The sequence below is a fragment of the Gobio gobio genome (assembly GCF_949357685.1).
Source record: "Gobio gobio genome assembly, chromosome: 6".
NCBI lineage: Eukaryota > Metazoa > Chordata > Actinopteri > Cypriniformes > Gobionidae > Gobio > Gobio gobio.
This window is the reverse complement of record NC_137102.1, coordinates 13,130,231-13,147,385: the sequence shown is the minus strand read 5'-3', so window position 1 is coordinate 13,147,385 and position 17,155 is coordinate 13,130,231. Positions and strand designations below refer to the sequence as shown.

The following is a 17,155-nucleotide window of genomic DNA, read 5'->3' as shown; positions in this document are numbered from 1 at the left end:
ATAGGCATATGTCTTACTCTCACATGCTGTCATTACCAACTTGATGTGGCCCATTTTCTTCTCTCTTTTGGGATCGCCTCCCTCTGCACCATTCTCACACTTCAGGATCTAGGTCTGCCTCCTTCAACACCACATCAAACACATCAAGAATATATATTTATTTTGATGAGGGATGAGGCAATGCATATCAACTTAATTGTTAAGACAAGACGTTCACACGATATTTAAAAATAATTTTACTGTATACTTTAATATCACTTATCCACAGAAGGCGGCTCTGATAGGCTCTTTCATGTTTTCATCCTCATTTGAACGTTCATCCAATATCACAGTGCCACAGTGTATTTCTCAAGAGTTTGATGTTTATTATCTGAAACATGGGCAGATTTTGTCCACACTGTAGCTTCTTGGGCTATCTCTATGTAAACAAAATAAGAAGATCTCAACATACGAGACCATGATAACCCATGCCTTTATGTACAGTCAACCTGGGAGGATACAAAATGCAAGTCTTCTCTCTGTATTTAATCATTCACAGGTATTTCACAAAGAAAGGCAATTAGGAAGAAAAAATAAACAAGAAAGGAAATTAAATGATGTAGTCCGATAAAATACGTTCTAGTGATTTGGTGTCCCGTCTACTCGTGTTTGACATCAGAAGGCATCTGAGTCTTACTTCATAATTGGCACATCACAACATTTAGACTGTGTTGACAGTGAAAGAGAGAGAAAGGCATGAACAAGGGTCATGGTCATGTTAAAAACCATGCAATCATCAAATTATTTGTATATATCAGCGTCTAAATTGCACTTGATTTTGGTCATCAACAGCAGCTTAAATAGTAAAGCAGTCTGTTCCTCTATTTGTGTCTACATTAGGAATTTAATGTTATGACTGGCTTTCTCAGTTCGTCTTTTATCTTTGTTTTATCAAAATGTGCTAGAACTGTCAAGTATATTTCAAGGAAAGCTGTGAGAATTCTCCATCCTTTTTTCCATCATCAAAGTTTTCAGTTTAAATGTAGTCATAATTGTTTGGCAAAGTTGCTAATTTTAGGCATCGTTTGTACACAAGAACAGAGGACTGAAAATACACAAGACTTAAACGCAGTATTGACAGGGCTGAATCAAGCTAAATAGGAGTTGTGATGAAATCTCCGAATGGTAAATCATGTAAGTCTTTTTCTCATTGAATAATATTTCAAACAAATGTTTTACAAGCAAATCAGAAAAAGCAAACATGCATTAGTAAAAGTATTTTGGCGAGAATTTGGCTTCAAACTCACATGAAATGTGCACAAAGTCTGTGTCTTTGAGTGAGTGTGTGAATTAATTTCCAAGTGATCATAGGCTGTATAAGATGCATTAGTTTTTAAATTATAGACTTTGGTTAGAAATCTAATGTCTTGCAGGATAAAAAAATCGAATCATTTATAAATATTAAATCGAGCACAAATAATTAATACCCCATGATCTTAACTAGGTGTCTCCAAAAAAGATTCTCGGAATTAAATGGCTAAAACAACGTCTCAGATGTTGGAAAACGAAGTTAAATTCAAACGCAAGTTGCAATGCGATGGTTTGCAGTCATTTACCATTGCTTCTAATCTGTGACAATTACATCATCAAACACATAACATTGTCAGTTGTTTGAAGGTTATGCGATTATTTAAAACCATAGATGTCAGTAAAATACAAGTGAACAGGAGAGACAGATTTTTAATCTAAGCTGCCATAATGGTATATTTTGAAAAGTGCAAATGTGAGCCACAATAATGTCTTCCATAAGCATCTCTATCAGACGTGTTCTCTCAGAGAAGATCTTCTCATGATTATAGAAAGATTCGTTTAGTGTTAGTCCTATTTTTTACTGATTCATCAATCGCTTGGTCGAGAAATTCATTTAGGTAGAACAAGGAATGCATTAAACATACATTACCACATTACTGCACTGCTATATTTGCAACTCTAAAAATACTATCCAACGTTTTAAAAAGGAATCTCTGTGTAAAAAATAAATGAAATCAAACAAAAAAGAACACACGCACACACACACACGTTTGAAAAACCATCCATAAACCATTCGTCACATTTGCACTGAAACATGCAAGGTTTAAATCTCAGTCCTGTCATACATTTGTGCCTACCACAGCATTTAGCACTCAGTGCTGTCATTTCAAATTCAAAAACGCAGCCTCTCGGTAATGTGAAGACTTCTGGAAGCTCAGATTTCGTTAAAATGAAAGTGTTACCAGCTTGAGTAGAAACAATTCCTTCTTTTATTCCTTCCTTCCTAGATTTCTTTCCCTTTTATCCTTCCTTCCTTCAATTCCTCCTCACTTCCTTTCCTAACCGATGGAAGTATTGAAAGGCTTTGGAAAATAAGAGAAGACTGCGACAGAGTTAATGGTATTTGTTAAGACAGACGAGTTAATTGTCTTCAAGAGGAATGTATCTGAAAAAGGAATGCAATGCTTGTGTTAACATTGTACAAAAACGCGCTCCAAAATTTGTAAATGGACAACCCTCAACAATCTATACATTCAGGCACTGAAAAAAATAACATGCCAATATGTAACTAAAAAAGGTTAGTTGCACCCAATTTCCCTTAAAGGAGCAAGGGAACTGAATCCTTAAGGTTGGCATTCCTGCATTATTCTACTCAGTAGTAAGGTCATGTGCTCCTCCGTCTCCAGCTGAATGCTGAAGTGATCGCAAAGCACCCAAAGCGCTCTCGGTGCTCATCCTGGCACAGGTGTCTTATAGGACCAGTGAATCTCTTCCATGTGGGTGCGTCGCTCCTTTGTGGTCTATGTTGGTTCACCTTCCTGTGGACCCCATGGTGTCGCAGTTTGAAGGGCCAGTTTCCTGGACTCACTCCAGCTTCCTGAACTCAGTCTCGTAAATATATGAGGGCTTTACAAAAAAGCTAACTTGAACAGCCATACAATGGCTAAACATAAACCATATATCTACTATTTTTGAATTCTTCTCTACTATTAATACGAGTCCTCAATCTCGGCTTGATCATCTCACGTGATTAAGTCTGAGACCTTTGGAAGCGGCGAGGAGGTCCAGGTCGGCGTTAGCCGCTGTCGGAGGAAGTGTGCGGGGCAGTGGAAGGGGAGCGCCGTCGTCTGGAGGGGGTCCAGGAGCGTTCTGAGCCCAGCGAAGCGGGGCGGAAGCGGTGCACGAAGCCATCCAGGAGGTCCTGCTGCTGCTGAGTTATGGCTTGGGAGATCAGACAGGGCAGAGCCTGCAGGCTGCCGGTGACTGCGTCCAGTTTGTCCTCCAGCGTGCCAATACGCTTGTCCAGCTCCTCGCTGCGTTCCTGCAGCTCTGACACCAGGTCGTACATCACATTCTGTGTCTGAAAGATAGCACAGAGAAAGGGTGAGATCAAATGAAATCAATGAATGAATCAATGAATATCAATCCATCCATCCTTTTATTCCTACATTTAGTTTAAATATATATATATATATATATATATATTTTACTTTAGGACTACACTTTAGAAGAAACTTGCATGTTTCCCAGATACCAAATTTTGGTACAATTTTCCCAGCTCATAATGTTAAAAATCCCCCCCCAGTTCTTGAGCATCAGTGAATGTTTGCATCTTTTGCACAAGCTGTGTTTGAGTCCCTCAATTGCCAAAGTAATTGCTACTTTCAAGGCCCAGAAAGGTAGTTAAGACATTGTTAAAGTAGTCCATGTGACTACAGTGGTTCAACCTTATGCCGAGTTCACATTGCACAATTTCTAAAGTAGTCAGATCACTGTTCTTTTCACACTGCCTGACTATCTATCTGGGGTAGCATTTTAATGACTTTACAATAGGAAGAATCGCGGACAAATCTGTCCAGTCCGCAAACTACGTTTCACAAATAAACGCATGTGAGATGTGATAAGGAAACAACGGAAGATCTCGTGTGCGTCAGACCGGAGTTCTCAAGCGAGACTGAAATTGTTATTGAAAAAGATTTGCAGCGAAAAGGCTGTAAGTTATTGTTGATGTAATTTTCAGTCAAAACACATTTCTCACAGCAGGATTTTGAATTGCTGACAGGTCCAGATATTCAGCATGCCAAATATCTCAAGGGCATCTGCGACTCATCTACGATTCTCTCAGATTGTGTCTTTGATAATTCACACTGCATATTTGTAATTTGCGTGAATGAGCACTGATTTGCCTATGATTTTGGGCATTTGTCAGCGATTTCGCAAAAACCAGAAGGAGAGTCAAAATCGGGCAGTGTGAACTCAGCATTAGTAACTGCAGTGCAGCGCTTCCAAGTTCTACGTCAGAACGCCGGCTTTGTATTGGCCGACGCTGTTCATGTGAGCACCGCGACGCGTGCGTGTGATGCTGACGCAGGAGCTGGCCAATACAAAGCTGGCTTTTAATTCGATTTTTATTTTCACATTTTATTTGATTTTGTTGAAGATGTAGATGGTTACGTGCATGACCCGAAGCCTTTAACGTACCTTCGCCAAGTCCACCAGAGTGTTGGCCTGGTCATTGAGTTTCCTCTGCTCCATTTTCACACTGCGGAGCCTGGGAGGAGGCAGGGTTATGGAGGGATGGGGGGTTGGGAGGAGGGGGACGTTAGGGAAGAGTAACAGATTCCTGTCAGGAAGACTTGATAAGGATGAGGGATAGAGAGAGAGTGGCCTGCATGCAAGCATTCACAGTCCTGTTTGCCATACCAGTCATGCAAACCCAATCTATGAAATGTAAAGAAGAGAAAACTCTTAACTTAACGTTCAAACATGACACATCTCCTTTTGCCCCTGCAGGCACGCGTCAACCATTCACAAAAAAAGCCATCCGAGAGCCTCGTTTGTGGATGAGGTCAAAGGAAGTGGCAAACAGCTGAGGTAGAGGTATATGTGACACCGCTGAAAATGCTTGTGAGAATGGCATTGCTTGCTGTGGGCTTGGTTCTGAACAAAATTTTAAAAGAATGTGTTAATGAATGTTTTTTTTAATTTGTGCCATAGCAACTATGAAAGAGTACAGGGATGACTCTGACCATGAGGAGACATTGTAAGAAAGGCTGCCTTAATATCCTGCCAGTTAAGTGTCGTAAAATCAAACAAATGCGAATCTTCCGCTCCGATTTGTCATTCATTAGCTAAATGCCAAGCTTTGAAAAAATGTTAGCATTTTTTCTTTTCAAGCTTAATGGATTTATTTTGGAGTATCCAAAAATAAAAATCTGGAGATGCAGGACATGGTCAGCATTCTTTCTAATGCAAAAACTCCATATCATCTTGCATCAAAGCCCTGGATGACCCTAAATGTCTTTAGCTAAAGTTAGTGCCTGTGGTGGAAGGGAACACGGCATCAACCGAATACATGCATTTGTCTATAGACACACAGTCTATAGAGGTTAATTGCAAGATTATTCAATGAAAGTCAATGTTTAAAGGTGCTGTTTATGAATGTCCTGAACATCCTGTCCCACATACTGAGCTTAGCTGTCCTCTGGACACACGAGGTGGGGCTATCAATGCAAGTTAATACAGAGGTTTACGCTGTTGAATAATGGATTTGGTGCAAATGAACAAATCAACAGTTCCAAAGATGCTTCTCCTTCAGAAGGTTACATAAAACCATACAGCATTAAGTAATGTTGCATCTTTTTCATTCTAGACTTAGAATGGAGAGAAGCAATATAGGTAACCAAAATCGGCATTCAGCTTCCGACTCCATGCATATGAAACAGAGACAGGGAGGATGTGGGGAGAAAAACACAGAGGACAAAACTTACTTCTGAGCTCTGCAGTGATAGAGCAGAACGAAGACAAAACACAGTTCAAGTTTAGAAACCACAACATATACACAACATGTGAGCCATTACACTGCGCTAACCATAACCACAAGGTAAGGGTTTGGGGAAGGAGAGGGGAGAAGGACAATCATCACATTACAAAGAATAACATGCTGACTGATTCTCCTGAGAAGGTTCAGAACTCAACCCTAATGTCTTCGACACTTGATTGACAAGAATTTATGATACAATATGGGGGACAGTGATTTTGGGAACTGGATTATCAAATACCTGCCCCTTCTAATTCAACATGACTTTAGAAAATATACAACAGTTCCTTAAAAACAAAAAGACACAAAACCAAAACGTTCAAAACATGAAACAGTAGTTTCTCGAATTAGTGAAGACAAACAAAACATACAGTTGAACATCCATTATAAAAGTATATCCACAAAATTACTACTACATTTTAGCTTTTAATCATACTGATTGTTCAATGAATCATATCTGCAGTTTATCATCAATAAATAGCCTGCAAAAATTCTGAAGTGTAGAAACATTTTGCTTACTGGTGAATGGCCTGCAAGAACTTGCGCTGATGTTTGCGCACTTTGGCATGATCTATCTTCTTCACTAATTTTGTGTGTTTGTAGATGAGCCATGTTTCCCTGAGTACATTGGCAGCTGTGTTCTTTACCTGGGAGAAATAGATGAAAATTCAACATTACTACAGAATTGCAATACATGACCATTGACCGTTATGCATTTTCCAGAGAAACTGTATTTTTTGCACTGAGAGAAAGTTTCATTTAAAAAACAAACAAATATCAGGATTGGTTAAAAATACAAACACATATTCTTATCTAATAAATACTCTTATCACTTACTCGTTTACAAAGTTGGGTGTCCATCATGAAATTGTGGACGTGTTTCTCAGCTTTTGTCAGTTCTAACTTTCTGGCCACCACCGCGACTACAAGTGCAGTGCAACCAGCTCCCTACACGAAGAGATAATTAATAATTTCTGTTTTCAACATAAATATTAACACTCAAAATGGGACAAAAAAGTTAATTCCACAAATGCACACTAAATTCTATTTGAAATACTCCATTTAAAGTTGCTGTCCGCAACTTTTTTTGTGTTCAAGATTTGCAAAAATTATATAATGAGAATGTACAACATGAATCCATTTTCCATACCGTGTTTTTGTCTTACCCTGAATAATTATGGTACACTTATAATAAGTGTTTATATTGGGACTATTTCAGACCGGTCTGGTAGGAACCGCTGCGGAGGAGCACAGTCCCTGCGTGACCCGCCATAGACATAAACAGAGAGAAGTAGCTCCGGCTGCAATGTTCTTCCGCAAGACACATGCAGTTCTGTTTATTAACCACTACAGCGCAAAAAGTTACGGACTGCACCTTTAAATATAATTCCATTTTTAAAGACGTACCATGATTCCTGTGAGAAGACAGACCCCTTTCCCACAATATGTATGAGGGACCATATCTCCATAGCCAATTGATAGGAAAGTTATGGAAATTAGCCACATAGCTCCAAGAAAGTTACTAGTGACTTCCTGTTTGTCATGATACCTAGAATAGTAAGAACAGAATAGGCAGAAAATCTAAATCAGGCTGTGGAAAAAAGGCTAAAAGTTTAATTATGAACATTTTGCCCAACTGACAAAACTATTTCAAACATTTCTGGTGGAATATATGTAGAATATACAGGTGCTGGTCATATAATTAGAATATCATCAAAAAGTTGATTTATTTCACTAATTCCATTCAAAAAGTGAAACGTGCATATTATAGTCATTCATTACACACAGACTGATATATTTCAAATGTTTATTTAATTTTGATGATTATAACTGACAACTAAGGAAAATCCCAAATTCAGTATCTCAGAAAATTAGAATATTACTTAAGACCAATACAAAGAAAGGATTTTTTTTAGAAATCTTGGCCAACTGAAAAGTATGAACATGAAAAGTATGAACATGTACAGCACTCAATACTTAGTTGGGGCTCCTTTTGCCTGAATTACTGCAGCAATGCGGCGTGGCATGGAGTCGATCAGTCTGTGGCACTGCTCAGGTGTTATGAGAGCCCAGGTTGCTCTGATAGTGGCCTTCAGCTCTTCTGCATTGTTGGGTCTGGCATATCGCATCTTCCTCTTCACAATACCCCATAGATTTTCTATGGGGTTAAGGTCAGGCGAGTTTGCTGGCCAATTAAGAACAGGGATACCATGGTCCTTAAACCAGGTACTGGTTGCTTTGGCACTGTGTGCAGATGCCAAGTCCTGTTGGAAAAAGAAATCTGCATCTCCATAAAGTTGGTCAGCAGCAGGAAGCATGAAGTGCTCTAAAACTTCCTGGTATACGGCTGAGTTGACCTTGGACCTCAGAAAACACCAGCAAATGACATGGCACCCCAAACCATCACTGACTGTGGAAACTTTACACTGGACCTCAAGCAACGTGGATTGTGTGCCTCTCCTCTCTTCCTCCAGACTCTGGGACCCTGATTTCCAAAGGAAATGCAAAATTTACTTTCATCAGAGAACATAACTTTGGGCCACTCAGCAGCAGTCCATTCCTTTTTGTCTTTAGTCCAGGCGAGACGCTTCTGACGCTGTCTGTTGTTCAAGAGTGGCTTGACACAAGGAATACGACAGCTGAAACCCATGTCTTGCATACGTCTGTGCATAGTGGTTCTTGAAGCACTGACTCCAGCTGCCCCACAATCTCCCCCACATTTTTGAATGGGCTTTGTTTCACAATCCTCTCCAGGGTGCGGTTATCCCTATTGCTTGTACACTTTTTTTCTACCACATCTTTTCCTTCCCTTCGCCTCTCTATTAATGTGCTTGGACACAGAGCTCTGTGAACAGCCTGCCTCTTTTGCAATGACTTTTTGTGTCTTGCCCTCTTTGTGCAAGGTGTCAATGGTCGTCTTTTAGACAACTGTCAAGTCAGCAGTCTTCTCCATGATTGTGTAGCCTACAGAACTAGACTGAGAGACCATTTAAAGGCCTTTGCAGGTGTTTTGAGTTAATCAGTTGATTAGAGTGTGGCACCAGGTGTCTTCAATATTGAACCTTTTCACAATATTCTAATTTTCTGAGATACTGAATTTGGGATTTTCCTTAGTTGTCAGTTATAATCATCAAAATGAAAAGAAATAAACATTTTAAATATATCAGTCTGTGTGTAATGAATGAATATAATATACAAGTTTCACTTTTTGAATGGAATTAGTTAAATAAAATCAACTTTTTGATTATATTCTAATTATAATGACCAACACCTGTATGTCGAATTTGGAAAAATGTAATCTCAACACCAGGTCTTTGATTATTTTTTTCCCCAATAAAGAAAATAACGGGAAAAAAACATAAACTGATAGAAAAGTGACCAAAAGCAGTAAATACCAGACAATAGAGTATTATTTAAAATATTTACATGGTAATGTTTTTGACCATATAACATTCTGTACCTTCCCAGACTCAAAACAAAATGTTCTGCTGCAATATCTATAAAGTGAGAGCCGTAATAAATAAATGAATGAATGAATGAATAAATAATAAAATTCAAAGTGATTAAACATTTATAAAAATTCCTTTAAAACACTAATTATTATGTATTTTCAATAGGAAATTAAACAACCAGCACAAGTGGTCAAATAAATCCTGTTACTTTTCACTTTGCATATCAGCAATGCTTGACTGTGAAATGCAGTCCACAAGATCCAGATCAGCTATAGAAATGTTTAAAAATCCTCAGAGATAAATTCAATTTGACCTAACTTATTGTCCCCAGACTAGACTATTGCTAGCAGCTCATCCTCATATCTGCAGGAGGTTGAACATTTGTCAGCAGCCTGTCAAGGAGGAGCTAAGCACAGGTCAGAAGACATTTATCTGCATTTAATACAATGGGAACACTTTTGATGAGCAATAACAAAACAAGGCCCAGGCTCTTCAACAGTCATATTGAGTAGCCGGACTGACCCACAATGTTAATTCAGTATCTAATCAAACACATTTATTGCATTTAAAAAAAAAAAAAAAGTTAAATGTTCCTCAACATCCCCTCCAAGACCGCATACTCAAAACACAAGAGAGGTCATGCCACCATCAATTGCCCCGGTCTATAGCACAATTCAACTCTGTGGCCATGCTCTAAGAGCAGGAGCGTTGTAATTTTGTATTGTTCAATGTAGTGGGAGAGCCCCATTATCACATGCGAAAAGCATAGTTACCATGCAGGCATTTTAAAGAAGAATCCACATCCTGCATGCTGAATAAGCCAGTATATTGAGAGCAAAAATACAACCCCTATAATAAAACACAGTATATGCATGTCGATCACAGTATATGCAAGTTATTACAAATTTGTTCTAGTGAGGGATTACTCACAGAAATTAGGATATTTGCCCATGTGCTACATAGCTATTGTGAAACAACACACAGTGCTGGCACAAACCATTCTCATATAGGTTTAGTCATTTTCAATGATCTTTTTTGAAGCTGGTGTCAGATCTCAGAGGTATAACAAGTCTCGGCATACCAGAATGTACTCTTGAAGAGCACTGGTGAAGACCCTCTTTTACATCAGACTTGCATTCTACAATTATCTCAACAATATGCTTGCTCTCAGAAGTCTAATAGATGCTAATAATTCACATGGCACGATTCTGAGAAGAGGTCGTATCCTGTGAGGTATGTCTGTTTGCACACATGAACATGAATATGCAATGCAGGTCTGATCATGACTATGCACACTGTCTTCATCATTAGCTTGCCTTTGTTTTGACAGTGAAGAAGTGCATTAACATTTCCCTCAATGCTAATAATCGAAAGCACAAAGCTACATACTGGCCTTTTAAAGCTCTCAATATACTGTATGCAATACTGGCATAAAATGGAGAAGAGCTGGCACCACCTTCAACTTAGATCAAGAAGTCTATCTAAAAAAAAAGTCTTTCCCCAAATATCCCCGTCATATCCTAATTCACACAAAACCCCATACAGTTGTTTAGTAGCAAAATTCACAGGACCCAGCAATCCCATACCTTTAATGACTCGTACCCTGACAGCATGGTTAAAGGATGCAATGATGGAGCAAATATAAAGCCATTTAAACATATTTAACTATGTTAACTAGGGATGCCCAAATACTGACGAGCCAATCATTATTTTCGTGTTATGGCCAATAATTCATAAATGGACAATAATAAAATTCTGAAGTGAATTTAGACATCACACCATTAAATGCACAGCATGTAAAATGGATATTCAGTTTAAAATTAGCTAAAGATTACATTTGACAGTGTAATTAGTAAATTAGTAATTATTATTGTTTTGAAAGACAACTCATGTGAGCATAAGATGGTGGAAATCTAGTAATAAAAATAAGGGAAATGAGTATGCACAATGAAATATTCAATATAGCCGTATTCAAATAATAAACAAAAAATACTAACATATATATTTTGCAAAAAAAAAAAATTAAAATAGGGGAAATGATTATGCACAATTAAATATTCAATATAAATATATTAAATACAAAAAAAAGTATAAAAGTACCAACATCAGATGATAACTGATATGGTACCAATATATTGTGCAAAAAATAAAAATAGGGTAAATAAGTAAGCATAAATACATATTCAATGTACAAATATATTTAAAAAAAGCACCGACATCGGTTAATAACCGATATTTTAGCGATTATGCATCCCTAATGTTAATTGTCACACAGTGGCAATGCCCAACACATATAATCCCATAGTTTAGTCCCATATTCCCTTACATAGTTTACTTCAGTGTCTGCTCACACTGCAAGTTACAGGCCTCAGTGTGACAAAACCAAACAAGGTTGAGACACAATATTGCAATTCTCTGGAGAAAGGTAAGATGCCTTGGGCACAAGTAAAACAATCAGCAGGACACGTCAGTCCTTCTAGCATTAACTAAACATATGCTGTCAGTGAGCTGGTGTTTATTCATCTTCTGATTTCCATCCTTAACACAACACTCCAGTAACTGTGTGCACTAAAGACAGCATACATGGAGATATTGTGGAGCATCTTGACAAAATGGAAGGTATCGTACTATAATGCACCTTCTGAAATGCTCTATTCCTATCTAAGGATATCATGCGTTTCTTTCTGCTATTGTACTTTCAGCTACTATTGTTTGAGAAGGAGATAAAGATGGAATGATGCATGGAATTGTACGTACATTTGGGGAAAGGGCCTGAGAGAAGGAAACTGCCTGAATCATGCAAAATATTCAGGGAAAAGTGGGCAGGGAGGGGGCGGAAACAGGACCAAGAGATGTGAAGCGATGAACAGGAGGTGCATGAAATTCAAGTGTGAATGATAAGCCAACGTTGCAAATAGCAGCAATGTTCCTCTAATGTCCCAGCCCTTCCTTCATTTTCCCGTCCCTCCCATTCCAGACGGACTCCGTGCTCGTCCAGTCTCACACCGTTCTGCCCTTTGGGCTGGCCAGTGTGCTTAGAGAAAAGAAAAAAAGTGCAGTAAAAAAGCCCAATTTAGCAGCACTTTGGAGAAACGAGCGCCTCTTTTGAATGACGACAGAGCAGTAAACATGAAGACTACCATGCTGTTTCATAGTTTACCAGAAGTGGGAACCCAGTAGTCTAGCATTCTAAAACCTTGCTTTCTCTCGTCTCTGAGGAGACTGTGCTAGAATGGACAGCAACATTTCACCTTTTTGTGCTCAATTTGTCATGGATAAGCATGCAGCCCAGTGTTTTTCAACTGCTTGCCCATATTTCCTGTGGTAATCGTTTAGGTTTAAGCTAAACAAATGTGCGATCAAACGTTTGACCTGAGCGTTGTAGCAACCTACATTAGAACACTACAAAGATGCAAAGAAAGGCACATGTATCAGGTATTCAAAGGTTTGTTTCACAGGTTTTGCTGAAGCTCTCTTTTGTGCTGGGGCGTATTACAGTTCAATAACAGCTGCTGAAGGAATAATCGGAGAAAAAAAAAAAAGAGTTGCCCTCAGGCCTGTTTGTAAAGGTGATTTGAAGGAGCTGCTCCATTTTAACACAAACTCCCTCCTCCTCCCTCCCTCCTACTCCTGAGCACTTTAGAAAGAGACGCTTGATTCACAGTGCTGCGCAAATCATAGCTTTCGAAACCATTAGTGCATTTGCTATCAACAAACTTCTCTTTTGCGTATGGTGCCACATTCACACATGTTTTTTTTTTTTTCCTTCGTTTTTATCAATAAATTAGTCTATTAGAGTATTTTTTTTTTCGGTCAGAGCTGCTGAATCCCACCCCCTCCCCCCTCTTAGAGCAGCAGTGGCACCAGCTCAATGAACAATGATAGGTTTTCCACGGCTAGAGAACGAGGACTCACATGGCATCCCTATGGAGCAGCATAGAGGGGAAATAGAAAGTACAACAGTGAATTATAGTCACACACACGCACTCGAAACCTCCCATTCGTTCATATAGACACGCACACGCAACGCAAATTACTCACGCAAGAAAAAACCAGAGTGTGGGCAGCATCGTGTCGTGCATTGCAGCCGATGAGACTGGGGTGCAGAGTGCTGGGAAGTGGTATGGTGTAACATCAAAACCTTCACCTCGTTTACCACTCCAAACTCTTCTTTTGCCTGTTCAGTCTCTTATAAACTCACCAAAGTGAAATATGGCCAGAGACTGATCCTTTTGTGAACCACCTTTCGGAGTGTGAACCATCTTTCTGCCACAGAGATGAGAGTTACTGACACCTCTTCTTGTCATCTCTTTTCTTTTGCAAAGCATTTCTTTGCATAGATGGAACAACTGTTTTAATTAGGGCTATTAGGGCTGGGTGTCAATACATACTTCTCGGTTCAGATTCAATTTTGATTCATAAGCACTCAAAATTAATTTTGATTCTTTTTCATTTGATCGCAATTTATTTGGGCATATATCAATTATAATTTCCATTTCATTCATATATGAAAGAAATTCACTGTATGTTTATGATTCACTCAAAATAATTGATTTAAAAGGGTCATTTGTTTGTGAATTGAACTACACTGTATATTATTGCAGTCCAACTCGCGCCTTTTTAACACATTACATTCACTGCAAACTGGTCAAATATAACTTTCTCTCTTGGCGCTTAGATTAAATGATTTATCAAGAGGGATTATCCTTGAGGAAACAATATCATGATTATTAAAAACAAGATCGCAATTCATCTGAAAATAAATACTTTTTACCCAGCCCTATTATATAAGCATACTTAATTTCTAGTGCCTCATTCACACTGACAGCTTTTTGCACCATTCGTCTGTGGGCTGCATGACTGGCCGTAGCTTTTGAAAATCTGATCACAAATTAAATGTATAGCCGTTCAAAATGTCAGTCTTCTTAAGTCAGTGAAGATTGACTCAATGTCAGTGCATAAATGCGCCATACCATGGACTAGACGAAAGATTATCAGTGTATGAATCTATGAATCAAACTCGCTTAGAATGACGTCAATTTATAAATAATAATAATTTGTTACATTTATATAGCGCTTTTCTGGGTACTCTAAGCACTTTACATGGAAGGGGGGAATCTCCTCAACCACCACCAATGTGCAGCACCACCTGGATGATGTGACGGCAGCCATATTGCGCCAGAACCCCAACGCCCGAGGAGACCGAGTGATGAAGCCAATCAGTATATGGGGATTTTTAGGAGGCCATTATGGACAGGGGCCAATGGGCAAATTTGTCCAGGATGCCGGAGTTACACCCCCACTCTTTTTCCGAAGGACATCCTGGGATTTTTAATGACCACAGAGTGTCAGGACCTCAGTTTAACGTCTCATCCGAAGGACGGTACTTGTTGCAGTATAGTGTCCCCATACCTATACTGAGGCGTTAGGACCCACACAGACCACAGGGTGAGCGACCCCTGCTGGCCTCACTAGCACCTCTACCAGCAGCAACCTAGTTTTCCCAGTTGGTCTCCCATCCAGGTACTGACCAGGCTCAGCCCTGCTTAGCTTCAGTGGGAAACCAGTCTTGGGCTACATGGTGTAATGGCTGCTGGTAAGGTTCTGGATCGGTTTTCCACGCATAATTTTTTTTATTATATTGCTGCACAGATCATATAGATCAGTGAAATCACACACAGTAATATTAATGTCTTGCCTAGGGGTGTAACGGTACACAAAACTGACGGTTCAGAACGTACCTTGGTTTTGAAGTCACGGTTCGGTACAGCAGGGGGGTGAAAACTAAATATAAAATTGTCTTTTTACCTTTTTTTAATTAAACAGTGGTTTACTGAACAAATTGTGTCTCTTTCTTTGAATTAATTCAACTATAATTAAAAGTTTCTAAAGGATAAAAAAAATAATCTCTGCTAATGCTTTAAACTAATAGGGAGCCATTACTTGCACATTACTATAATATTGCAACAGAGCCCAAACTATTAGCCTAAATTCAGTTGCTATTTATCTTTAGATAATAATCAACACTCAAATAACAAATTGTATGCAAACATGTAAATTGCACATAAGGCAGTTTTTGCATTAACTTCCAAAATCATTGTTGAAATATAATCATTTTTACACAGTGAGTGTCATTTTCATGACAGATTAATTTAAACATACATGAAATAATCAAGACATCACTAACTGGTTAAGTAAAATATAATGAATATATAGGCTAATATAGTGCATATATTTAGCAAAAGAGTTCATTTCTCTGGCAAACTATCAAGCTGTGGACACTGAATGCCTGAGGTAAATGCTACATGACATATTGTTTACAAGCTGTTTTCTTGATGTCTTTCCGCCATTGGAACACCGATTGAGCGATTACACGAGATATGACACGCTTCAGTAAGTATCTTTCAACATGCCTTCAGATGTTCATTTGTGTTTATTCTGTCACTAGTATTAAAGGGTTAGTTCACCCAAAAATGAAAATTAGCTCATGATTTGCTCAACCTCAAGTCATCCTAGGTGTATATGACATTCTTCTTTTCATCTATCCATCATATAACTGCTCCATGCGGCTCCGGGTGGTTAATAAAGGCCTTCCGAAGCGAAGCGTTTGTGTAAGAAAAATATCCATATTTAAAACTTTATAAAGTAAAATATCTAGCTTCAGCCAGATTGGAAAAAAACTGAATTGTCATTTGCAATGTCGTCAGACGTAGCGTAATAATTTTGATTTTGAACTGCTAGAGGCACTACACTTTTTCCGTAAGTTGAATACGGAAGGCGATCTGGTGGTAACTGGTGATCATTTACTTTATAAAGTTTTAAATATGGATATTTTTCTTACAGAAACGCATCGCTTTGCTTCAGAAGGCCTTTATTAACCCCCTGGAGCCGTGTGGAGCAGTTATATGATGGATTCACTGCTGTTATAAAGCTTGGAAGAGCCAGGACATTTTTTAATATAACTCAGATTTTATTCATCTGAAAGAAGAATGTCATATACACCTACTAGGATGACTTGAGGGTGAGTAAATCATAGGCTAATTAAAATTTTTGGGTCAACTAACCCTTTAAAGAGGAAGAGATGAGTGCGTTCATTTACGCTCTGCATTGCCGCTTGAACTGAGGCGCCTATACAGCAAAATGTCACGCCACATTAAAGCGCATCAAAACTGAATTTTTTTTTTTTTATTTCATGATAAAATGGACAAAATAGAGAGATGACACTTAGTTTCTTATGGAAAGTAACGTGGAGCTTATTGTGAATTTTGGTGGTTAATGGTGGTTAGGCTACAACGCTGTATTCGTCGTGTACACATAAGACAAATACCAAAAATTTGTGGAAGAAATATGTGCCGTTACACCCCCTGATTACTATTTTCTATTTAAGAATTGAGACATAAGGTAAAGTGAGGTAAACCTCAACAATGGGCCAGGGCTGGGCCGGGGCAGCAGGGGGCATTCGGTCCGCCATGAGAGTAACGCGGTACGTACCGTAGGTATCGCAGTTTTTAGGTTCATTTTGAATATTGTATACACTCCTAGTCTTGCCGATACTCGCGTACAGCATCTCACAGGAGATTAATCAAGTGCAATAACTTACGGTTGGTTTGTCGTTGCAAGTTGCTGGAGGTGTGAATGGGGCTTGAAGTTTCCGCACAGCCCTATTTATTCAGATATGTTTGAAAGATTAATTCTGATTAAATTAATTCTGGTCCAAGGCATGTGTTGGAGAGGTAAAGGTGAGGAGAAGCAGGTAACACAGGCAGGAATGGCTAAGACACAGTACAGATAAAACAGTTAATGATCATTGTCTTTGGAATCTAACCCATTCATCACACTGCTGCTTTAGCCCAACAAGGCTGTGTATGTCCAC

General features: G+C 38.8%; 1 protein-coding gene across 1 annotated transcript in view; it reads right to left on the bottom strand.

Moving 5' to 3' along the window:
* Positions 1 to 347: 347 nt before the first annotated feature.
* The window catches only part of kcnn1a (potassium intermediate/small conductance calcium-activated channel, subfamily N, member 1a), a 37,847-nt gene continuing 21,039 nt past the window's right edge, over positions 348 to 17,155 (bottom strand). The window contains exons 5-9 of the mRNA XM_079818632.1: positions 7,238 to 7,379; positions 6,668 to 6,778; positions 6,350 to 6,477; positions 4,492 to 4,561; positions 348 to 3,370 (exon numbers count right to left, since the gene is read on the bottom strand). Coding sequence (XP_079674758.1) covers positions 3,086 to 3,370; positions 4,492 to 4,561; positions 6,350 to 6,477; positions 6,668 to 6,778; positions 7,238 to 7,379 — 736 coding nt within the window. The 3' untranslated portion in view covers positions 348 to 3,085. The remainder of the gene's footprint in view (positions 3,371 to 4,491; positions 4,562 to 6,349; positions 6,478 to 6,667; positions 6,779 to 7,237; positions 7,380 to 17,155) is intronic.